This window comes from Ambystoma mexicanum, chromosome 3p, assembly GCF_040938575.1.
Source record: "Ambystoma mexicanum isolate Mex_15411 chromosome 3p, UKY_AmexF1_1, whole genome shotgun sequence".
Taxonomy (NCBI): domain Eukaryota; kingdom Metazoa; phylum Chordata; class Amphibia; order Caudata; family Ambystomatidae; genus Ambystoma; species Ambystoma mexicanum.
Genome location: NC_090925.1, coordinates 389,751,741 through 389,777,263, shown reverse-complemented (window position 1 = coordinate 389,777,263; position 25,523 = coordinate 389,751,741). Strand labels below are relative to the sequence as shown.

The following is a 25,523-nucleotide window of genomic DNA, read 5'->3' as shown; positions in this document are numbered from 1 at the left end:
GGAGCAGAGGCTCGTCAACTAAAATGTAATCTATTCGGGAGTATGATGCGTGCATTGCCGAATAGTATGTAAAAGAGGGGAGTCCCGTCCGGGCACTCGGGATAGTGTCCGCCAGACCCAGCTCCGCGTTGACCCTCTGGAAGGTTCAGGCCATGGCTTCATCCGCAACCCTAGTGGGCTGGGGCCCCAAGCGTTTCCTATCAGCCGCCGGGTCCATGACCATATTGAAGTTCCCCCCCACCACCATCATCCCCTGGACAAAAAGCTTCAATCTGTCCTTCATTTCTTCCCAGAACAGCGCCTGGCCTTCGTTGGGGCCATACACCACCGCAAGAGTCAGAGGGGAGCCCCGCAGGGAGCCGCTCACCGGCAGGTACCGACCCTCTGGATCCTTCATTGTGGCATCTACCTCAAATCCAATATACCTTGCTAGCAAAATGGCCACCCCCCTTTTTTTGGATCTGTGTGAAGCACTGAGCACCTCCCTGATCCCCCCCTCAATTTTGGCTCCTTCCCCCGAGCCCAATGTGTTTCTTGGAGAAAGAGCAGGTCTAGTCTCGCCCTCCTAAATTCGCTGCAGATTAAAGAACTCTTGGTTGGGGTGTTTAGTCCCCACACATTAAGGGACCCCACGCCCAGGGCCGGCAGGACATCAGCCATTGTCCGGATTCTCCTTATTACCGTTTAGTACCCTCCCAGAATCGTTCCCTTTCGGCTCCATTTGAGTTTTGATTGGGTCCCCTTTACCCCCTCCCCCCAGGTGGGCCTTGAACCTTTTCCCAACTGCCCCCTGGACCCCCTTCAAGTTTAACTACCCCAACTGTACCTTCAACCCCCTCCCCCCACCCCGGCGTCTAACCAAGTAGTTCCACCATTACTGGTAACTGGCCAGACCACCAGCCTACCGCCTCCAGCTGGGCTGATGTCAAAAATCACCCCTCTTTGAGCCCCCTCCCCCCCGAACCCCACTTCCCAGCAACCCTGCATACTTGCTGTTCAAGGGCACCCCGTGTGTTCATGATCCCCGGGGCCCCCGATGCCGACTCGTCTTGGGACCGGGTTAGTCCTCTTCGTCCACTTTCCCTCTTTCTTCATTTCCAAAATGGTTTTCAACTCCCCGACCCATGTGGGCCGGGCCGATCCGCTTCTCCGTACTCAGGGCCATTCCCCACCTTATCTGTCGCCGGGGATGGCGGGTTCAGCTTTTTTGAATTTCCGAGCGCCGGTCTTCTTTCTCCTCTCTCCCTGCGGTCCGCGCCCTCTAGCGCCTTCCGTGGCCAGCCCTGTAGGTTCCCTCCGTGGGGCCGGCTCCATCACGTAATCTTGGATGGCTCCCTTTATGTCCTCTTCCGTGACCAGGGTTGTCCGCTGACCCATGTACTCGAACGTGAGGGAGAAGGGGTACCCCCATCTGTAGCGCACCCCCTTCCCCTTTAACAACTGTGTCAGGGGGCGGCACATCCTGCGTTTGGCCAGCGTATACAAGGAGAGGTCCTGGAAAACGGACACCTGTGTATTATTGTATGTTATCACCCGGGCCGTCCTGGCCTCCTCCAGCACCTTCACTTTTTCCGTGTAATAGTGGAACCGGACCAAGATAGACTGGGGGCCCCCCACTCTGCCTCCCGCTCTGTGTGTCAAACGTTGGTGCCGTTGTCATCTCATCCGAGAAGAGGAGGGTGATGGTGTCTCTCACCACCCGGGCTAGGTCTCTCTCCGTTTCTCCATCCATCTCCGGAACCCCAAAGATTCTGAGGTTGTTCCTCCGTTCCCTATTTTCAAAATCGTCCATTTGCCTGGCCCTCTCCTCGTCCCTCTTCTCTAGGGCGGACAGTCTCATGGCCATTTCCATCTCTTGGACCCCTGATGACGATTGGTTTGTCTCTAGTTGTAAGAGTCTGTCCTCTACCTTGTCTACTCTTTGGTCCATTTTTTCCATCTTCTGGGCAATGTCCGCCCTCATGTCCCTGATCTCCTGCAGGACTGAGGCAAACCCCTTTTCCGGCCCCGGTTCTCTCCTCTGTTCTCCTGGTAGAGGTATTCTTGGAGCGTGTTTTGCCAGCTCATCGGGACCCCCTTCTCTCCCTTCCAGGCGGAACCCCCCGGGGGCTAGGTGAGGGGACCGAGTTGGGAGTCCGCCCTCTCTTCCTCCGGACAGATCGCTTCCTGTAGACAGCCTTTGGGAGGGCACACGCCCCACCAGCCTCTAGTGGGGGCCACACACCCTTTTCTGTTGGCCTGAGATCGTCCGGGTACCCCTGCACTTCTGTGGTGGGGGGGGGTGCGACAGTTTGTGCTGGATCCTGCCCTGGCGGGCGTCTGGATGTTACCCCAGATGAAAAGGGAGGGAGTTCAGCGCCCGAGGCACGTCTGCCTGTACCGGCTGACCGTGGTCCCTGCCAGCTTCTCCTCCAGGGGCCACCACCTGTGTGTAGTCTGTGTCTAGGGCCTCTTCCCCTTCAATTCCTTATCGTGCCGTGTGTCCAGGGTTTTTTTTTTCTTTGTTTTCCCCCCTTCTAAAATCGCCCCTGGGGGGGGGGGGGCGAGAACCCAGCAGCTGCGGTGTCCCTCTGGCTGCCCCCCTGTGTCCGGAGGGGCTCCACGGGCCCAGGCCCCCGTCCTCCTCACCTCTCAGGACTCGGTGTCTTTCAGCGGGACGGCGGGCCCCGATCTGCAGCATCCCCAATCTGGGGATCCTCCTCTGTGTCCGAGTGGCGGGGCCCCGGTGCCCCAATTACTCGATCTGGCACTCAGGGCCCGGGCCGGGTGGGCATCCTCACTGTCTGCTGGCCCGGCTCCGCGGTGTAGAGCTCCTCCACCCGGGGGGAAGGGCACCACGTTGCACAGGAGCCGCACCCGGCGACACGGGTCCCCACCAGCGGGTCCTCCTGTACCGCTCCGATGCTCGCCTGTACGGGGCTGGAGGGAGAGGACGCTCGCCCCGGCAGCCCCTGGGGCTCTGGCGCTCCGCGTCCCTGTGTGTTGCCCGAAACCGCATTCAGGCCGTTCGGGGGTTCCTTGCGTTAGGTCGCGGGACCCCGTTCTCTGGCACCCGGGGGTCCTACGGCATCGCTCCTTCGGTTGGGGGGGACCCGGGGTTCACCGCCTCAGTGGACCATACTCATCCCGTGGGGGGGTTGCAGGGGAGCTCAATCCCTCGTCGCAGCACTGCCTCAGCGGGAACGGCATCTTCAGGCAGCTATCGCCTGTGCGCCCCCTGGTGGCCTCCCAGTCTCTACTTCTACTGTCACTTCTTAGGCGCTTTGCATGGCCCTTGCTTCTCACTTCATCTCCAAAACCCAGGGCATGCCGTCCTCCCTCTCATCCCTTCCACCTCTCCTCCCCTATCCTTCTTTGAACCTTGACCCTTCTAAAGCCACCTCGCTCCCTATTTCTCTTCCTTTCCTCTTTTCTCCCCTGATGAGGTCTCTAGACAAGTTTGGTCTATGAAAGTCTCGTCAAAACGGTTCATCCCTGTTCTTCCAAAACCATCAAGGACTACGTTGACACCCTTGCTCCTGCCCTGGCTGATTTATGCAACCTCTCCTTCTCCTCAGGAGTTTTCCCCTCCCCTCTGAAGCACTCTCTCGTGCACCGTCTTCTAAAAAAAAACCACTGCTCACCCTTCTTGCCCGACTAACTATCGCCCAATCTCCATCACTCCCTTCTTGGGCAAACTCCTGGAAAAGCTGGCCATCTCGCAGCTTAACCCTCACTCCGATTCTGTTGGTTGTCTCCATCAATCTGGCTTTAGAGCTGCCAGAAGCACGGAAACTGCTCTTCTGAACATCCATGAAGATCTGCTCTCCAACCTCGATTCTAACATCCCATCTGTCCTCATTCTACTTGATCCCACTTCCGCCTTTGACATGGTCCACCATACCATCCTGCTCAACTGTCTCCGTTACAACCTGGGTATCACCGATCAGGCTCTGGCCTGGCTGACCTCTTTCCTCTCTGATCGACCCTCCCAGGTCTTACTTGGGTCCTTCCTTTTATCTGTCTCTCTTTCTATCTTTGGTGTTCCTCAGGGGGATAATCTCTCACCTTGGCCACTGCATTGCCCTTTTCTGCTCCAACTTTCCGTGCTATGCCAATGACACTCAACACATTTTCAGGCTCCCCTTAGCCACCTCCTCTCCTTCTCTCATCTCTGACTGCCTATCTGCCATTCAGGATTGGTGTGCTGCCGATGATCACTGCCTGAATGCCAGCAAGATGGAGATTCTCCTCATCGGCACACCTTCTCCCTCCTTTCCTGTCTATCTCTGGCCGAACTCCCTTGAACCTCCTTCTGCTGCCAGCTGTGAGGCTAAGAACCTGTGTGTCATCTTTGATTCCATGCTCTCCTTCTCTGCCCATCTTTCTGATGTCTCAAAATATTTATACTTCCTACTGCACCTCCTCAGAGGAATTCTGCCCTTTCTCTCCTTCCCCCAGAAGCTCACTGTCTCTCGAGCCCTGGTCCTCTCTAGGCTTGATTACTTTAACAACCTCTTTCTAATTCTATCTGCCTCTTCTCTCTATCCTCTACAACTCATCCAGAACAGGAGTGCAAGACTTGTCCTTGGCCTCAAGCCCTGGGAGTATATCTCTCCAGCCCTGAAATCTCTCCATTGACTCCCAGTGGCTACAAGGATTAAATTCAAAACTCTTTGCATTGTCCACAAGGCTTTCTGGGGCCTGGGTACAAAATACCTTCAGCTGTCCCTCCACAAATACCTTCCCTCCCAAGCTCTTTGGTCCCCTACCTCTAACTCCCTCAGGGTTAGTCGTTTTTCAAAGAAACGAGCTGGGGGATAGATCTCTGTCTTCTGCAGGGGGCTCCCTCTAGAATAGCCTCCCTTCCACTCTGAAACTTGAGGAGAACCATCTCCGGTTCCGGAAGCACCTCAAAACCTTCCTGTTTGCTTCTGCCTTTGCTCCTCCTCTGCCCTGCTGATCTGCTCTGTCTTGGCACTGTGCACCTGGCTTACCCTGTGACTTTCGGGCCCAGGTACCTTCTCACCCTGCCAACCACCGGGACAGTTTCCAGGTGATCCCTTGCACTGGGGTCTGTATCTGTAACCATAACCCCCGTTTCTGCACTCATCAAACACACCTTGTCTGTTGCCTTATGCCTAGCACTTGCCTTTTGCCGACTGCACTATCACTGTCTATTGCTTTTACTATTTACTTATTTATCTATTTATTTATAGGTATTCCTTTGCTCAGCACTTTCCACCCTGCCCTGCCATGCACTTTCCCCTCTCCTATGCACTTGCGCATTCTCACTGTCCCTGGACCTAGTAAGATCGTTGTTTTTTTGTACTCCCTTGTTGCCCTCCCTTGCCTCGTCGCGCTCTGAAACAGATGTATACGAGCATGATAGAAATAAAATATCAATATCAATGCACAGAGCAATCCGCGGACCTTATCTCAATGTGAGAAGCACTTCAAAGCTGCAAGAATGCTTTAGGATACAAGTTGGAAAGACAGGACTGCACGCCCTCTTTTTCTGATCAGTGAAGTGATGGATCACATTTATCTGTGTTTCGCCATGGCTTTGTCTATGATTTTTACCAGGGTTTTCCTATGTGGTAAAATAACTAGTTGACTGCCAGCAGGATGAGTGCAAGGATATTTCTCTTATAAAATAAGTGTCAATTATAAGTCCCTCCTCCACCCCATGTAAATCAGCAAGTCAGAAGTCCTATGACACCCCCATTTAAACTGCCATTGTGCAGTATTGTGCTCTATGGATACATTACAAAGCGACACATAAAATGGGGAAAGATTGGGGTTTGCCCATCATAGAATCTGTATCCAAAAAGGCAACAAAAGGTGTGTTTCTGTCTCAAAATAGAAAAAATAAATCCACTTTGAGGGAATAAAGCTGGCCACTTCCTTTATTGTACATGCAGAAAATGCAAGCTTATGTGCCGTACTGGTAAAGTTGTCAAGACTTTGATGAGCCATGCATGCGGGTAAAGTGTCACGCGTATTACAATACAAAATGCCCCTTACCTTCCACCCTCTTTCTTCATCACAATACTTACAGGCTAAGGATGGAGCAAACCCTTTATGTCTATCTGCGGAATTCTCACTGCTTAACTAAGGAGGACATTGATGACCATGCCATCCACAAGACCTCTTTATTGTGGCGGACATAGGTGTCCATGTCCTTGCGGAAACCAACTAATTTCGACTCTCACTACCATGGATTTTATAGATGAACGTTTCACTTCTGGAATTAATTTGGAACAACATTAAGCAGAACTACATCGCTGAAAGAGTATCCTAACTGAAAGCCTTAACTGCCTGATTAAGGTCTCAAATTCCCCCATACCAGAATTGCACATTTCTGTAAGCAGGACTCCACATGGTTCTATGTTCTTACACCACCAGGTTTTTTTGTCGCATATTTGTTTGCTGAAAATCTCCAGCTGAAAAAATACATCAGCATATTTTTTAGATATATGGGGGTGTTTCCCCCCAAGGTCCCCCTTAGCGATTATCTAGTCCCTATTTCTCACACCTTTTAACCCTTATATCCCCTTACAGCCCCCCCCCCATTATTTTTCAATGAGTTTTTTCGGCCAAAGTTTTTCAGCAGAAAACTCAGTGAAAAAAAGGCTGGTGATGTAACAACATTGTACCCTCCACATGTATTGGCTCAGGAAGCCGCATGTCCCAAGTAGCCTTCAACTGGATAATCTTTATCACAGGAAGCAAAGCTTGCTTGTAGGCCTCCATAATGGTAAGACACATCCTGTGCCTTAGGTGGCTAGAGAAAGTTTGTTGTCTTTGATCACGTTCTCAAAGGTAACACACAGAGCATTACAGAATTGAAAGGTGCCAGATCTCAAGTAGTTGCCTAAGAGATTCTGATGATGCCTAGCGCATGTTTGGCTTCTTGTTCTAGATCCTGATGATCCAGGAATAATTGATGATGTTTTGCTGATTTGGAACTGTTTTAGGGACAAATTTTATTTATTCGTGCCATACCTGAATAACAACACTTTTGACATTGAATCCACGGGAGTGTGGACCCATGTGCAATAGATTTCTTGGATCTTAAAATCTTAAAATTTATATTGAAAATGGAACAATCCAAACCTAAACTTTTAGGAAGCCCACTGAGGTCAACTCAACATTGTTTGCCACTAGCTGCTATAAGAAAACCACGATCATGAATATTCCGGTTGGAGAATTTTACTGTGCTAAAAGAAACTGCAGTTCAGAAGAGATTTATGAATGAGAGTGCGATTTACCCAGTCGAAGATTTGAGGAACGGGGATACTCAAGCAAATGCATTGCAAATGCTCGGGCCAAGATCAATCCTATACAAAGAAAAGATATGTTCCAACCTAAAACTCAAAGTCCCAACAGGGAACACAGAGGTGTCAATTTCATCACTAAATTCTCACACGATAGAAATCTGTTGTATGGTATGCTCAAAAAACACTGGCATCTAATCTTGTTAGACTCAGGTCTTCAAGGATACATTGAGACCTGATCCAATTTTCACCAGGGCCCCAACCCTTAAGAACAAACTAAGTCCCTCTTTTCTCAGACCAGATCCTGAAGTAACGACCACAAGTAATTGGCTGAAGCGCGCAATAGTAGGTTTTCACAAGTGTGGTTCTTCCAACGTATGCAAATTCGCTCTTTCAGCATCAACAACATTCACATGCCATTGAGGCATACGGACTGAAATCAAAGATTTCATAAATTGTAGATCAAAGTTCAATGTATACAGAACCATCTGTATTTGTGGCAAAGTACATGCCGGGGGCACTATCTGGGAATTACGATTGCGGATAAGAGAGCACTTGTCCAGTTTAGACAGCCAAGACCCCAAACTGCCACTGGCACTTCATTAGCAAGAAAATCATCAGTTGGTAAACAAAGATGACATCCATTTTATTGGTCTTCAACAAGCGCAATGGCACAACAGAGGGGGCGCACAAAGACTCCTCCTCAGACAACTGGAATCTCATATGATATGAAGATTGCATTGCATTAACCTAGGTCTAAATAAAGAACATGAGATGAATGTCTTTCTGTAACCTAATCGGAAATATATATAGTATTGTGAGATTTTCACTCGACCATAGATCTCTTTCTCTGAACTGCATATTATTTCAGGTATGACGTCTTATGTGATCTAAGGTAATAACCCATTTGATACTCTCATTATGTGCAGTGTTTCCCACTCAGACAGGGTTCCTGAAGTGAATATATATGGATGCTATAAGCCAGAGACCGTAAGCCAACTGAGCTCAACAGGAGCCTGAAGCCAGGTCACATGTAATTTCCAAGAGGTATTTGCAATATACACAGACAAGGCTACATGCGTCATTATTACATTGGTTGAAAAAGGTGTCTCTTGTGTATTTTAACCATGCATTAAACTAAAATATGTTAATTCATAAGCACCAGTCAGGCAATGAGGAAAATCGCATGCATGGTATCACTTCAGGTGACTCTCATGGGATGTCAGGGCTCGGAAAGGCCCACCCGACGACTGACTACATTACCCATCCAGATTTGATGTGCATTTTTAATATTGAGAATAAATTTAATGCTGAATATTAGAAGCTTTAGACATGTAGATAACACCTCTTCAAGGTTCGCTATGGGTGATTTTTCAAAAACACTAAGTAATGCAATAATCGCATTGGGCGATACTCCCCAATAATGAATTAAGTAACCAAGATACGCAGCAGCACTTATGTCCACACAATTGGCACACACGGGCACACTAAGAGTCACATACTCAACAACTAGTCCGGCAATACATTATTTGCGGACGTTGCATGTGACCTTGGGGGCAAAGGTCACATAGCACGGCACGTAGTATTACAAGAAAAGAATGAAAGATGGCGCCCGTGGTGTAACATATGCAGACACCGGATGATGGCAGGGTCAGCCGCAGGAGGGACCGGCAAAGATGCATAATTAGCATGTTTTTCCCAAGTACTAAAGAATTTGTCTTTGTGGTATTTTACATACTTTCATTTCATATTTGGTCTTGATATTTGATTAAGGGATCATTTGTATCAGAACACGAGACTGAATCACTAGCAGAACTCTGCAATGAGAGGCATATCTTTGGACCATATAATGTTTGGCATGGTGTACACAATTAATTACAAGGAATGCTCACTCTTTTTGAGACACAAACCTGTCACGCCTAAAATTGGACCCACAAACTCTAAAATCGGCAAACTTATTATAATATGGCACATTGCATTTCATTGGATCTGATTTCACCATTATTAACATGGTGAACTGGCATAAATCATTACCATTGAGCATGTGGGGAATATCAATCTGGTATACCACAAGAAAAAATCACGCAACTTCAGTTGTGGTAATCACCCCAATCCATACTAGCATGATATAACTCGTACACGCATCCCTGGGCACCATTGCAATAGGTCCACCTGCTGCAAAGCACAACATTAACCGTCCAATTACTATTAAATCAGCAAGTAAAGAATCTCTCTTTGGCTGTTTCAGCACAACGCATATGATGAACGATTCAAACTGAAACACAGAAGTGGCCAGCTCCCACACAGTTACTCGCAAGGGGTACAGTCCCTTAGTGGGTAAGTAATGGGGGCCCTATGGGCCATATAATGTCAAGAAAGATGTGGCTTCATGCCCAGGAGAGCTCAGTGAGGTTTAAACTTAGTGCCTTCATAATAAGGCAATGTAGATGTTTATATAGCACTTCTAGTAACGAAAACCATAGTTTTTCGTTAATGTTTAATATTGACAACATCAGAAAGTGCAACTATTTTAATTGTGAATAATGATTTTGCCTTAATCAGAATTCTGGCATAGTGGTGTCATCAGGAATTCAGTAACTTTAAGATCATGTTGATTTAGCAACAAGCGCGCCTAAAGTACTATCCAATAACAGATCTTGTTACTATCTGTTCTTCAAACAATGTTATAAATGTAAAATTAACAATTTGACACACTCATTTATGTTTGCATATATTTGTGTCTCTACCCTTTTCCCATCTTCCTCCCTCATCGTTTCACTGGCGTCATGCATTAATGATTTACCTTATATTGATATTTTTCTTTCTATATCATGGTTTTTGTCTTTACTTATAATGTCAAAATGACTATGTGAGGATGAAATGTGACACTTATATCTTCCTTGTTTGATCATAATTTAAGACTCTGATATTGCTGACTTGCCTTGATAAAGACCGCAAAGATTGAAACACGTGTTGGCACGGCAAACAAATCAGAGAAATAGAAAATAAATCACTATTTATCTTATAATATTGTCATTCTTCATTGAAAATTATTGGTTTCAAGTTGTCCATTCTTGTATCAGTGCATTGATTCTGGCCCTCCTTTGTTACTTGTATACTATACTAGGCAGGGGTTAGCCTAGTCGTGCCATAGTCTGCAGCTGATGATCATATCTCCCACACAATGACTATTGAGCTACAGCACCCATAACACCTGATATACCCCTACTTCGCTTACTCACCTTTTCTATATGTATTTATTTATTTACTTGTTTATTTATTTGTTATAGGCAAATAAGAGAAACTAGTCCTATAGAATTCACTTTAAACTTTGCTGAATTACATTCAAGAACTTGTTCTAAATAAACCTGCCTTTCTGGCAGAAAAGCTCTGCATCTAAGACGATCGATTCTCATGCTGCTGAAAGTAGTGATATCATTGCTTGGAAATTCCAAAGTGCTCCAGCCTCCCCCAATCAGGCTGTATCAGGTGGAGCTCTGTTCTAATGGAACTCCCTTGAGTTGCATTCCCCTTTCTCCTGATTTCCTTTCCTTTCACTAGGCCCTTAAAACTAGCTTTTTCAGATTGGCTTATCCTATTGCAGGTCCCTGAAGTAGCCTGTGGATGTGAATTTATTAAAGTATCCTACAACCCTTTCTTGCATTGTCTGCTCATTTCTAGTGTATCTTTATTCCGTTCTATTTTATTTTTATTTCTTGGAGTTTGTGCTGTGAATGCCTTAAACTCAAACTCTTCCATAGTTCTCTTGTTTCTGTACAGCGTCTTGTCAACATGTGAGGTTAAAGTGTGCTCTATTAAATTTTAAACTAAATAAAAAATAAAGATGATGGGCGCCAGTAGTCAGATTATAATTAACCAATTGCTGCTTGCTGTGTTGGCACATCTAACAGCGGACACCCTAGTCGGTTGCCGACATTTTCTAATGGCAAGCTGACCATGCCTCTCTTACTCACTCAGTAGTTGGCACAAATAGGTAGCCTGTTTAAGCCTCTTACAGTAGCTTCCTGTTCATAGAATCATGCCTAAAAGTCCTAACAGTTGCTCTGTAAATGACTTGCACCCCTAATGAACAGGGTTATGACACCCTGCAGCTGGAATCATGCTACATGAAACACAGCAAGCCTTTATGGGTAGTTCTGCAAAATCCACTAGTGCCTCACTAGCCTGGCGTTACCATAATAGCCTTACAGATAATGGCACTATTGCTTCTAACAAATAAAATAGATGGCACGTGGTATCACACTTTATTCATAGCAAAGCAAAGTAATGTACTAGCTAATAGTACTACTTACGCAAGTCATATCCCTTGATGGTGCAGAACATACTGAATGTCTGAATTAGCCAGCAATTGTTATTTAGCAATTTATCCAGGTAGGCACATGCTCCGATCTGAGGAGAGAAAGAACCGGTTCACATTGTGTTTGCAGTTTCATTATGTTACATTAGACCTATAGGGTAAATATTTTTTCTGTAACTTTGAATGATGGATTAAAACATTGCACATTTTAAATTATTATTTTTGTGCTCTAACTTGCATTCATACTTTCTACCTTGAACTCATGTTGGAAATATTTATATACATTTCTGACATTGTATTGCTATGTTCTAGCAGAACTGCACTCTAATCTCCCATTGTTTTCATATCTGTTTTAGAACACAATCTCTGTCTGGTAATTAATCGCTGGATAAAGAAAACACAAAAACCGAGAAGAGTTTGACGTGGTCAAAAAGTGAATTTACAATAAATATGTAGCATATAGTCATATCTCATTCAATTTGCTTGCCAAAATCTTGTATCCTTCTTTCATTAAAAAAAAAAATTCAAAACAAAAGCAGGAATCAAGGAAACTGCTAATTCTAGTGAGATCAGAAGAAACAAACTGCTGATGATGTAATTTAAAGATGCAAGCCCAGCTCATGTCTAATGGACAAAATTCCTAGAAGGGCCCTCAAAATATGGGGACGCACTTGGCTCCCTTGATACAGGTATTATAACCATGTCCCTAGCTCAAGTATGAAATAACAAGCAAGTTGATGAAGACTAGGAATACACCACTACTATTTCTGGTCTTCCCACAATCAGGAAAATAATGGATTCAGTTGAGTGCAGAAAGAATTCAAGAACATTGTGAATAAAATAACCTCCTGCACCCACTAACATCACGGTTCAGGCTCTGCTACCTGTGCCAAAGTCCCCATTTGAAACTTGAGATCCCACAGTGGGGTGGCTGGGCCTGGAGGAGTTATATTGGGATCTGCAGACCACCCTCACAGGGTCCTCGCGATTAGGCAGGGGGCAGTCACAGGACTGCCCAACCCCTTACCACCGAAGTGCAAAATCACAAATGGGGTGGTCAGAGGCATTTGCAGACCCCCATAACACATTGGGGGATGCACATGATCCCCAGGGAGAGACTGTCGACTAAGGTGAATATACTTGGAGAATCCTTCAATCTTTTAAGTTTCCAAACCAAGCCCAAATATTTGACATAGAAAAGGAAGACTCTTGCTTTCAGGGGGGACCAATACTGCCACATTCCCAAATGCCAAATGAATAAAGAAGTATAGTAATTTCTCTGTTATTGATACTGGAGAACCCAATTAATTTGATTTACCCAGGTATCCCCTACAGAAGCCCTTTAGGTACAAAGTCACCATAAAAGAGTAACTGATTGATGTGGAACAAGAGAGGTTAGAAACAAACAAATCTCATTCTCCCAGCATCGCAGGAGTTACAAAAATTGCATGTTTGCCACAATGAAAGAGGTTTAAATGTAGCAAACCGTTTCCAATGCTTACTACGACTTTTTACAACTCTGGATTAACAAGCTAGGAATTCAGAGGGACCCAAACAAACACAGGTAAAGCTACAAGAGCTTCAAGAACCCCTCAATCTGCCCACACATATGCATGACCCTAGAGATAGGGCATCAAAGTACCTCAGGCCAGGAGGTTTAGTGGGGAAAGTCAAAAGAGAGGAGTACTGAGGGGAGAGGAGGAAGCTGTAAGTTGGAGGGAGAGTCTGGAGGAGATTGGAAGAAGGAAAAGGTAACATTAGAGGGAGGAGAGCACCTGGGGAGTGGAGGAGGCGAGGAAGCGAGAGAGAGGTGAGAGGAGGTGGAAAGAAGAGAAAGTGACCATAAGGAGAAAATACGTTGTTGGGAAGTTGCAGCAGCAGAAATTCAGAGGAAGAGATAGTGTTGTTTGGAGGTTGGAGAAGAGATACTTACAGGGGCAAACCACTCAGAAGGTGGATGGAGTTTGAGGTCTTTAACATCAGAGGTGGATAGGGAGGACATAGAGGGGAGATGCCACTACTATGCCTGAGCAGACAGGAGAAGAACAGGTACCACATCTAGAGAGAGGGAGAGTGGGAGAGAGGTGGATAGAGGGGAGATGGGCAGGGGGAGGGGGCAAGGGGAGGAAGGAGATGGGGCGGGAGGAGATAGTGAGGTTCCAGTGAACCAGGACAGTTCAGGAGAAGGGGGGGGAGAGGTACTAGATGGTGAAATCTCAACAGGGCCCAGGAAACTTGCGCTACGGTGAGTAAGCTCAAAGGTGTCTCAGGGAACATGACCCTAGTGCAGAGAGGTGGTCAACCGACCAAGAGCACCTTAGGCCCTACTCCAAGCACCTGGAAGAGTGAGTACGTCCTCAAAATACTTACCCAGTATCTTGACCTGCTGGAGGAGACCGACTGACTTGTAACAGCCCAGTACACTACAAACAATTGGGAGACACTAGGGTTACTCTGAAAGGCCTGCCCCTTGAACTTTATCTAAACAATACATATGTAGCCCTTTCATTAGCTCAAACGTAGGTGCCCATACTAATTAAAAATATAAATGTATTTAGTCAAGTGAAAAACTCACTTCCAATTACAAAAATGATTTTTACTGTAATTCTTAACGAAATCTACAGTTTTTTGGAATTCACTGAGGTCAAACAATTTGCCATTCAGTTATCTCAGAATTGAACAAGTTCTATCTAGAGTCCCTTCATCCCTTAAGATCGCTGATACAGACGCATTTCTATTCTCCATAAGCTCTTGCCGCCTGCCAAGCAACATAAAAGCCAGCTTTAATTGTGCTGCTTAACATCAATTGACCATCCTGCTTAGCTTCACTCTTTTACTGGAATAATTAATCACTTACTTTAGCCAGTTCACGCCTAGAGCTGATACATATTCTTTTCTTCTCTTTTCTCAGGGCATTTTGTTCCACAATAAATGGGAACATCCCTGTAACAACATGCGCATACAAATGCGCTTACGTTTAAAAACAGCCCAGGAAGTGCCGGCCATGGAAGGCTCCCCTTTGTACTCAATCAAAAAGGGTTAGGGAATCCTGCAACCCCACATCCAAAAGACTAAGACCAGGGTTATCAATTGGACATTCAAGCAGGGGAAGGCAGACCTACATCTGTAAGAGACTATCTTTATGCTTTATGAACAAACATTCTGTTCTCATTTCTTTACGATTGTGATGAGCAACATAATCCTTTTTCTGTGATTGAAATCTACCAGGGCCACCTTGTGCACGCTAATTGGCATTCTGTCACATATGGTACAGAGAGGGTCCTGCCAAAGATATGAGACAAGATACTGGAACAAGCTGATTGGGATATTGATACTTTGCTTCCTTTGTAAGAGTATTAAACTGTGATTGAAATAGTTGATAACAAGGTACTGCACACCAGACTGCTATTTGTGTTGCTTGCTTTATTCTATCAACGCAGGTAAAAGAGAGAGTACTTTGTTTTGTATTTTTGACTCAACATTTTCTGTGGAGTGGAGGGGTAAATAAATGTGGTTGAGTCTCCATCCAACTACTATGTCAAGATCATACATAGGGTTTTCTCTTTTCTTCCAGAACTGCACAAGGCAATGATTGCAAGAGCCTTTGTTGCAGCTAAAATGAAACATATGCAGAAACTCCATGTCCTATAGACACAGGCCCCAATGTACCAAGAAGGGAATTTATCTCACCCATTATTAGACAGTTACACTGGATGTCAAAGCAAGAGTTAAGTGTAAAGCCCTAACCCAGGTCTGCAAGTCAGTTTATGGAAACAACCCCCTATAGCTCAAGTTCAGATTTTATTTTTATTTATTTATTGCATGAACTAGTTAACAAATAACATACGGCATGCATCAAGTCATCCAAGACATACAATTGTAAATCATATCAAGTTTATAGACCATATTAAATGTAACCTACCCCTTAACCAGTGGTTTTCAGTTGCTCCAGAAGCTGCCCCACCCACCATCAAGCCTATTCCTGTTGTCCACATTATCCTGTAGTTAGCACCATTCAAGGTAGACACCATTTTTTCTATCTTGGCATCTTACTGTTATAAGACATAAGCATCATATTCTTATTCAGGCTTCCTAACATCTGCACATCTCAAAAATATGCAAACAGTTCCCAATTATCTTTAGGCCTACATATACCCTGTACAGATACCCTGTAGCTGGTTGTAATAGGCACTCTCCTAATTACTTTATGCAAATCATATCATATGGGTACACTGTAGTCAGTGTACATATTTATAGTCTATCAATGAGAGCCGATGACTGATGGATATGTTCCTAGTGATTTTGCTAATTTGCTTCCATTGATCCTCATCTATTATTCCCTTAAGTTCTGCATTCCATTTAAGCAGACCAGGGAGCAATTGGATATTTCTATAGTGTTGAACATAATCATACATTCTAGAGATTAGCCCACCAGTGGATTTTGTACTAATCAGCTTGTCTACTATGGGGTTAATTGTTAATCTGTGGAGGCCTAGGTAAATCAGGGCAGTGTTTCTTGAGTAAAGTTCTCAATCTGTAGTAGTGAATGGTTGATTGTGATACATCATTCGATTAGGAAATATAAGCCTCTAGCTCTATAAAAACCCCAATGAACAATAGATCATTCCATGTCAGCTGCCATCATTAAAAGTTTGCTGGTATCCCGCCGGTATACCTGCACACAGACCTACCGTAAGTAGTGCCTGATTTGCCGTATTTACCAGCATATTACAGGTGCCGGCAATGGTAGGTAAATCACCATTCCACAGGGATTGCTGGTATTACCGGTCTGGTAGTACTGGTGCTGGTAATACCGGCTGTTTTTTACTGATGGGGTGTCTGATTTAACTCCAGCATGTGTATTCCGGACCGGAAAAACTGATAATGAGCCCCAGTATGTTTCTTTTTTTTTCTCCAATCCTTAAGCATGGGCGTAATTTTAGAGGGGGGCGGGAGTGTTTGTCCCCCCCAACTTTCATGGCACACTATTTTGTCCCCATTCATTTGAATGGGTCACCTTTTCTTTGAGGTCATGTCCCCCCCCAACATTTTCAGCAAAGTTTCTTCACTGTCCTTAAGTAACCCATAATCAAATGTTAGCCCTAACTCTTACATCTTGAGGCATGAGAGTCTAGGTGAAAACGGATATTATCATCTAACATTTGCCCAATTCATTTCCACACCCACTGAGTGCAATATACTGGATTCAGTGTGATGAGCGGGGTCACTTTCTTGTTGGTATTCATAGTATTCAGTTGAGGGGATGCTACTAGATTTTGCTCTGCATATACATACAGTGCTCTGAGTTTCTCCTGGAGCCACTATGTATCAATTGTGCTATCAGATAGTGAGAAATTCCTAGCTCAACCTAGAATGTTTGACCCCCTGTACTAGTCTGGATAGCAATATTTTCCAAAAATTGGGGCTTCGGGTATACAGGGATGACTGCAATAAATATAATAGTTTTGGATAAAAAATATAATTTTCATCATAGCAGCTTACCCGGCCATCGATAGTGGGAGTGTAATCCATTTGCCCATTATCTGTTCTAAGAAAGTTATTACTGGTTCATAGCTGAGACTAATTAGGGATTCAACCTTGGTGTTAATCTGCACTCCCAAATACCTTAACCAGTCCAGGCACCAGTGGCAATCACTGCATACTGGCTTTTTCACAGCCCTTTGACTTAATGGAAACACTTCTGACTTTCCCCAGCTGATGGCTAATTACGTATATCTCTTGAACTGGACAATATAATTGATATCAGCAGGTAGATTCTGCTAACGGGCTGTAATATACAGTACTATGTCATCTGTATATAGTGATATCAATGACCGTTGTCTAGCAAGTCTGATCTCACGTTGAATATATTTCCGTCCAAGCAACTGAGCCAGAGGCTCAATTACACATGCAAATATAAGCAGGGATAGCGAGCAGCCTTGATGAGTGCCATGTGCAACTTTCAACTTTTGGGAAGCATCATTATTAGTAATCACCCATGCAAATAGCTCTGCATATAGTTATTTTATCCACCTCATCATTTAAACACCCAGTCCAAATTTTACCAAAGCCTCCACAGAAGCATCCATTCCACTGAGTCAAAGGATTTCTGGGCACCTAAGAAGGCTGCCATAACTCTCTGGGATGGGTTCGGACCAGCAACTGTAGCAAATAATCTATGCAAGTTGAGTTGCGTTAAACACCCGGTTACAAACCCTCACTCATCAAGATGAATAATATATAGAATCTGAGGCAAAAGCCAGATCTCCAGGGTCTTGGCCAGTATCTTATAGTCTGAGCTTAAAAGCGAGAGTGGATGATAGGAGAAGCCAATCCATTGTGGCTTTCCCAGCTTCAATAATATAATCATGTATACTTCCCTCTGTGTAGCTGTTAAGAAGCCAGATTCAAAGTCTTTCTAATACACTTTAAAGATATGGCGGGCTTAGATATTATTAAAAGCTTTATACAAGTTGGCTAGTAGCCCATCTGGACCCCTTGTCTTATTACCCACTAAGTCTTTAACTGCTTGGTATATTTCCTACACTCCAACTGTCGCCTCTGGCACCCCCTTACATGTGGTGTCATGCTAGGCAACACTATCTGATCAAGATAGTGTGAAATATTTTCATCCAAGAGTTTTATTTTAGAGTTATAGAGGGTCTGGTAAAACTCCCCAAATGTCCTTTTAATTTAGGCATGATTTGCAGTATGAACCCCATTCTCCTCCACTATATCATTAATTAGCTTGCATCCCCTCTTTCTGCTAATAAACAAGTCAAAGGCCATGCTAGGCCTTTCCGCCTCTCCATGCCTCCTTGCTGCCACAGGTCTGCCTATACATTTTATTTTCATATCAGCAACTTTAGCAAATTGATTGAGCTTTTCATGGACCTGCTTTTTATTGTCAGTATTATGCATATTTAGGTTTTGCTGCTGTATCAATATTCCTTTTTCAGGTCTATTAATTATACCATATGTAACTTTCAGACAGAAGACCAACTTCTTTAGATATACATATATCCCTAAAATAAACTTTAAAGGCATACCAAACCATAGCAAAGTAACTGAACCAAGATTTAGTTCAAAATAATCAGCAATGGCTTCGGATATTTATCATGTCCATCAGTGCTTGTGTTGTAAGTCTCTACATTTTACTCTGTCTACTGTAGCTGGGCATTTGTAAGTCCACTATAACTGATCCATGGGCAGTTATTGTTTGAGGAAGTATCAATCATATAATCATGATGCTGCTAAGGATAACATCAATATATAATCTATTCTGGCTGATGGATCATGCACACTCGAGTAATGGGTGTACTCCATTTGGTTCGGGTTCCTTAATCTCTGTTTATATTGGTATAGGCTTCCTTAAAAAGCTGTCTGTGCTGACATCTACCCACAAAGTAGCTCCTCCAGCCCTTCAGGGAGCAGTCATCCAATAATAAGAATTCTGGTACATCTTGATAAGGAACATATGTAGACACAAACTGCAAAGTGTGAGTATTTAGGGTACCTAGCACATACACAAATTGACATTCTAGGTCTTCTATTACTTGCTTTGGTACAAAGTTAATGGCTTTCTGTATAACAATTAGTAGCAAAGTGCCTACGTGCTCCCCAACTGCAAGAAATCCCCTCTACTTTGGACCTTAGTAAATGTCTTTCTTGAAGATAAAATATAATATCATTGTTTCTATCATTGTTTCTTGTGTGTTTTCTGGTGGTTAGTATGATATTCCAGGACATAACGTTAATCATTTGACTATCATGTCCATCCACCATTGTATGTTCTCCATCCTACCAAGACTTGGACCCTTGTACATTAGAGCCCAACTTCCAATTTCCTTGTCACTATAAACATTTGCAAACAGTTTGTCAGCAACTCCCTCCCCCACTCACCCTGACCTATACAACAAGTCAGAGCACACACCCTCCCCGCCATGTCATCTATACAAAACCCCAACAACATGGAGCTCTATGCCCCAATTAAATAACGCTCATTCAAGCCTAAACCTTCCACACCATGGAACAGTCAAGAACTGAACTTCAACAAATGAACCATCAGAAAACAAGAAGACACTAACTATGGAAGACCTCACTGCCACCCTAGCATTGCTCAAAGCCACATCATATGCAGACGACATTCTCCCTGCCTTTGTACTCAAGACCCTTCTGACTAAAGCACTCCTCCCTTACCTGATAATCATTAAGAACGCCCCAACTTAAGGCACCTTCCCCTCGAACCTCAAGACCGTACAAATCCTCCTGCTTCTCAAGAAACCAACACTGGACCCTGACAATCTCAGCAACTACTTCCCCATCACCCATTTTTCCTTCCTAGGTAAGATCCTTGAGAAAGCTGTAGCCACACAACTCCTCCTACACATTGAAGCCAATAACCTCCTTCAGTCCTACCAACCTGGCTTCAGACCCAGATGCAGCACAGAAACAACTACCATCAAGGTGATCAACAATGCCTTTAAAATCCTCAATGATGGCCTTCCTTGCCTTCTGGTTCTCCTTGACCTCTCAGAAGCATTTGACATAGTAGACCACCAGACACTCACCGACAATCTACGTCATCGCTTGGGGATCAGCAAATTCATCATCAGCTGGTTCAAATCTTACCTTGCTAATCACCAACAGTTCGTACAAATGGAGTTCTCTAGATCACCCATCACCTGTAGTCCCGCAAGGATTCACCCTGTCCCCAGTGATCTCAAATCTTTACACGCTCATAACTCCCCCTCGCTCCACACAGCATCCACATCCACCAATAAGCAGATGACACTCAGATCTACCTCAGGATATCCTTCATCAAAGTCATCCATGGGCTCAAGGCCTGCCTCACACCTCATACCTAAAATGTAACCCCTCCAAGACTGTACTACTACTGCTGACCAACAACACTGAACACCCTGACATCCAGACCTGGCTCTTTGCTATGAACTCCAAGGGCTTCACACCCCTGCTGGCCACCTACATCAAGTACTTTGTGCTGGACATCAACAGACACCACACCTTCAAACAGCACATTGCAAGGAAGACACAAAAGGCTTGGAACCAACTTTCTCTCCTGTGGAAAATCAAGCACTTCATCCCGGAAAACAACTTCAGATCTGATGTCCAAGCTTTGGTCCTCTCTCACCTGGATAATGTCAATGCAGTTTTGGAAGGTCTTCCGGCGACTACACTGACACACCAAAGATGTGTCCTGCCTGCAGGAGCACAACTCATTAAAGAACTCTGCAAATTCGTCCACATCACCCTGACTCTCATTGAACTGCACTGACCCCCGCTGCAAGACAGTTTCATCTGCAAATCCTATTGCATCATCTGTAAGGCTTGTGATGAATCAACCTCCGGGGCACCAGTGGTCCAGGTATGAATATCAGTTTCTAAACCATCAATCAGCCCCACACCTCTAGTACACCAGAAGGGATCCAAACAGATTGGAAACATAAGTAAATTATAAACCTCCTTGTCCAATTTTGGTAACGTGGACGGAACGGCAGGCTTATCTCTGCAAAGTCGTGGATCGTTCGTTAGTCGAAACACATCGAAAATACAATTATTGCTCAATAATAAAAGTGACTGTCCAATCAAAGTTGTATACACATATCTACTTTATTACTATAACAGCAGACAGCTCTAGCACACTACAAAATACAACCCACCCTGTAAAAGAACACAGAGGACAGGCAGTTTCAGGAAGGAAAGGGAAGCACTCTGGATACTGATAGGAGGGTAGTCTGTAAAGCGATCAGTCTTAATTGTTCAAGGTCATTTGGTTTCAACACCAAGGGAGCAAGGGTTTGTAAATATCACTAAGGGTCTTCGGAGAACGACCAGGGGGACCGAACCACAACATACCTGGTGCTTAGGATGATCTTGATGCTCGACAACATTGAGTCGGTTCCAGGACAATATGCAGCTCCTCCGACAGAGTTCAAGACGGAAGACAGCTATGGGTATCAGGCGGCAGGCAGTTCGGAAAGTGAGGCTGGACGGACGGCTGCAGGCTGGCCTACACGGCGGCTCAGGGTCAAGAATAATTGCCTCTGTGATGGTTGGCGGATCTGGAGCACTGGTCGAGGTGTCTTGGACAGCTTTAGTGACTGCAGCGTGACAACAGTCAGCGGTGCAGCCGGTCACAGTTCGAGGGCTTGACTGTCTCGAAAGAATGTCCTTAAAAGATGGACGCTGGTTGATGCTTGTCATGACACTCCTCCTAGCTTCTTCGCAGGGCTTGTGTCGTCCTTTAAGGCAGACGGCCCAAAGCTGAGGAGAGTGTTTGCAGGCAACGCCCTTGGACCTTTGGTCAGAAAATCTCTGGCACTTCCCACCCAGGAAGCTTGCTAGCAGAACCTAGCAAGGCACGCTGTGTGCTGGCTGGGTACTAGTTCTGGAGCTGCTGGATGGGTCCTCTGAGGTCAGTATCTCCCTCTGTTCCCTGGGAGATGTTTAGGGGAGGGATCTTGCATCCCTGTTGGAAATTCCGGCCTTCCTTCACTGGCGGAAGCTGTAAGGCAGACTGTACCCTCAGCCAGGGTCCAAATTATTCCTTTGTCTTACTCCTTTTGAAGTCGCCAGATGATCTGCTAAGTGAGGGTCTCAGCCCTCTTTTAAAGCCAAATGGGTCCCAGTGATTGGTGTAGGCTAATCCTACCTTAATGAACCAATCCTGGGTCCCCACCAACCATCTTCTGTTATGCGTGAGTTCATAACTAGAGTGTTTTGCAACAGGAAAGGTAGGGGGTGACAAAATGTACTACTAAGTCCCATCCATCTTCCAGTCTGTTGTGGATCAACGTGTCTCTCTGGTTACTTGAGCTCTCTGTGACTCCTAATCAAAGCTCATGTCTCCATTGAAGTTTGTGGTGAGAACATACTTTCTATCTCCATCAAATCACATACTTCTTCCCTCTGAAAGGGGGTTCCCTGCAGGGATTGCCTACTGTAAACAGTTGTCCCAGACATTACATTCACTACCCTTCATACAGAGGGGTGGGAGCTAGCTTCAAGCTGACACATTGCATATCAAAGAGGTGTTGGTGGTTCCTGTCCCTTGCGTTAGTTCTGTGACCAGGCCTCTTCGCAGGCCTGCTTTCATTTAACTCTCATCAGTATGCCACCACACATAACTTTGACAATAGAACACAGCGGATCCATGGAACCTTTGATATTTAAATTAGGCTAGCCATGGCCGAGGAGGGTGTTGCCTTCCCCCTTCAGAGATGCTTTGATGTACCCATGGCTGTCACATTGCAGCTAAATGTGACAGGGAGGACTGAGCCTGTAGGCTGTTCCCCCCAGAGTACACATGACTATGTGTTTGTTGTGCGGTGAGCAGAGGAAAATGTGTGCGTATTTGCCCCAAACATTTTCTGAGGTTGATCTCCCATCATTAATTTTAAGTACAAAACTTCGAAGAAAGCCGAGGCGAGCACACACTCACCATGCGGATGGTCGAATTCCTCACAAGGCTGTTACCCTGAAATCCACAAGCTACCTCACTGAGAAAGCATCTCCGAAGCTAGGTCCACGCTCAATAAATACCATAATAATGATGATAATTTAAAAAAAACAGTGAAACTTCTGAAATCGCTTGTTTGGGCAGATCCAAGACACTCATTCCCTACTATTCTGGTAGCCTGCTATACTTTTGTAACAGACGAGCTCTGATTATCTTGTGTCATTATTCACTCCTACTAATACTGAGCTTAACTGGTGATTACTAACATTTCTAATGCAAAGTAGTTTACATACAGTACTTCCACGCTAAACATTGTGGAAATTCAACATTTTATAAGCAAAATCCCCTAACTTGACAAGCATTCTTCAGACAATAAACACAGTGTAACTGAAGCAATGTCTGGGAGATTGCGTACCCCTCCTTGATAGTGATTCAGCAAAACATGCAGTCTGCTCAGGGTCTGTGTAGTAATGAGTTTTCCTTTTGTATATTACCCTCGTTTAGCTGGGCATATCATTGAGTAGGAAATTTGTTCATTTTGCAGAATCTTTTTCGTGGCATCAAATGACTTTTGTGCCTTTTCCACACTGAGACAGTAGTCAGGAAAGGACTACATGGTTATATTTCAGAACAGGATATTACAGTCCCCATAGTATGGAAACTTCAATATTATTGCTTGGGGTAGAACACCAGGTTTTGGAAGTAGGTCCAGCAATCAAGGTGTCCTTTTGATGAAAAATGACTGTGAGAAGGTGACCATAGGAAGCAGTTCAGGTAATGTTCTCACTAAAAGATCTTTCATCTTCACGGTTTCCACTCCCACCACTATGATGATAATTCTAATGCTGGATCTCTGGCACCGCCCCTCCAATTCCTCCACCTTTTCATGAAGGTATTTAAATCGACTTTCCAGATTTTTGACCACTTTGGAGAGCTTGGAAACATCCACCTCAGCACTATTTATCTAACCTTCAATCTCTGTCGTGCATCCTGTTATCTCTGAAGGCGTATTTTGGATATTGTCTACTCTCAAAGCGACTGCCTCAATCTGCATAGAAAGCTTGGTGTGACGGCTCTTTAATTCAAAAAGTATTTCCTTATGGGTGGCTTCTTCGGCAGCACCTGGACCTTTCCGTAGAGTGTTCTCCATCCCACTGGATTGGTAAGCACATTTCTTCAGGCAATTGCTGCTCGTTGTTTTTGCTTGGCACGTTTAGATATCACCTTCGAATGGATTGTGTCCTCCAACGTATTCCTCATCTTTGACATGTAGTGTCCAACTTCGGCTGCTTCTGACATTTTTCGGCAGAAGCCGCCCTGCATCGATTGCGTTGAGTCGATGTCCCTCGAAAGCCTCAGTCGAGGGTGACGTCATCGGATGTTATAAGTAACACGCACTGCGCCCTCAGTTCTGTTTTTCCGCGAACGTGTTTGCTTCGTGCAACTCGGCACGCCTCGTATTTCTGAAGTACTTGCTGTTAAAGTTTTTGATATGTCTTCGTCTTCTACACCGATGACACCTCTCTCCGGATTCAAGAAATGCCACGACTGCAGCTCCAAGATGTCCATCATGGACCCGATTGGAGTCTGCCTGTGGTGCCTCAGAGAGGGCCATGACACGGATACATGCTGCAGATGTCAGTCTATGACCTGAAAGGCCTTGAGGGAACTAAAGGGGAAACTCAAGGTAGGCAAGGTGTCCAAGCCCCATAAGTCCCAACCTGCTGGGCCTTCGACTAATGAGTCGAGAGGCCACTCTCCTCGGTGGAAGAAGGCCAAGTTCTCAAGGTCCAGGAGTGGTTCCTGCCACTCGTCGTCCTGGTCGAAGCGTTCCAGGAGAAGGCAACGCCGGTCGTCTTCCTCAGCGTCTTCCTCAGGCAACACCCCCAAGAGGGTGAGATGCCGTCCAAGAAATTGACGCCAGCAGAATGGGAAGCTTTCCATGTGGAGATGCTTAAGATTTTTTATAAACAGGGCAAGGCTCCATCCGCGCCTTCTGTGGAAGCCAGCAGGGAAGCGGTCTCAGCCGGTTACTCCCGCACCCTTGAGCACGGGTAAACGCCATGATCCACAACGAGAGCCCTCAGGGTCTCGCTTGGACAAGGTTTTGAAGGATCGTTCGAGACATGGAGAGAGGTCTAGGTCTTCGACACCAGCAAAACCTTACAAACCTTCTAAACCCTCAAAGTCATCAACGCCATTGGCGCCATGCCAGTCGATAATGCCTCCAACCCAGTCAGATGATCGATGCCTTCAACGTTGTTGTGGACATCGACACCATGGCCACCGTCTGTGCCACTTTTACCGGTGCAGATACCTGTGACTGTTGAACCTCCAAAAAAGGCGGTTGTTAAGTCTAAGTCTACGACTTTGAAGCCTCTGGGTACTATACCAGAGAAAAGGTGTACCACTCTACCGAAGAAGGATTTGTTTAAGTCCCTCACTTACATTTTTGAGGAGGAGGAAT

General features: G+C 45.2%; 1 protein-coding gene across 1 annotated transcript in view; it reads right to left on the bottom strand.

The window, feature by feature from the left end:
• LOC138579901 (piezo-type mechanosensitive ion channel component 2-like) overlaps positions 1–25,523 on the bottom strand; it is a 2,232,767-nt gene that overhangs the window by 920,749 nt on the left and 1,286,495 nt on the right. Inside the window, exon 27 of the mRNA XM_069650129.1 lies at positions 11,573–11,669. Coding sequence (XP_069506230.1) covers positions 11,573–11,669 — 97 coding nt within the window. The remainder of the gene's footprint in view (positions 1–11,572; positions 11,670–25,523) is intronic.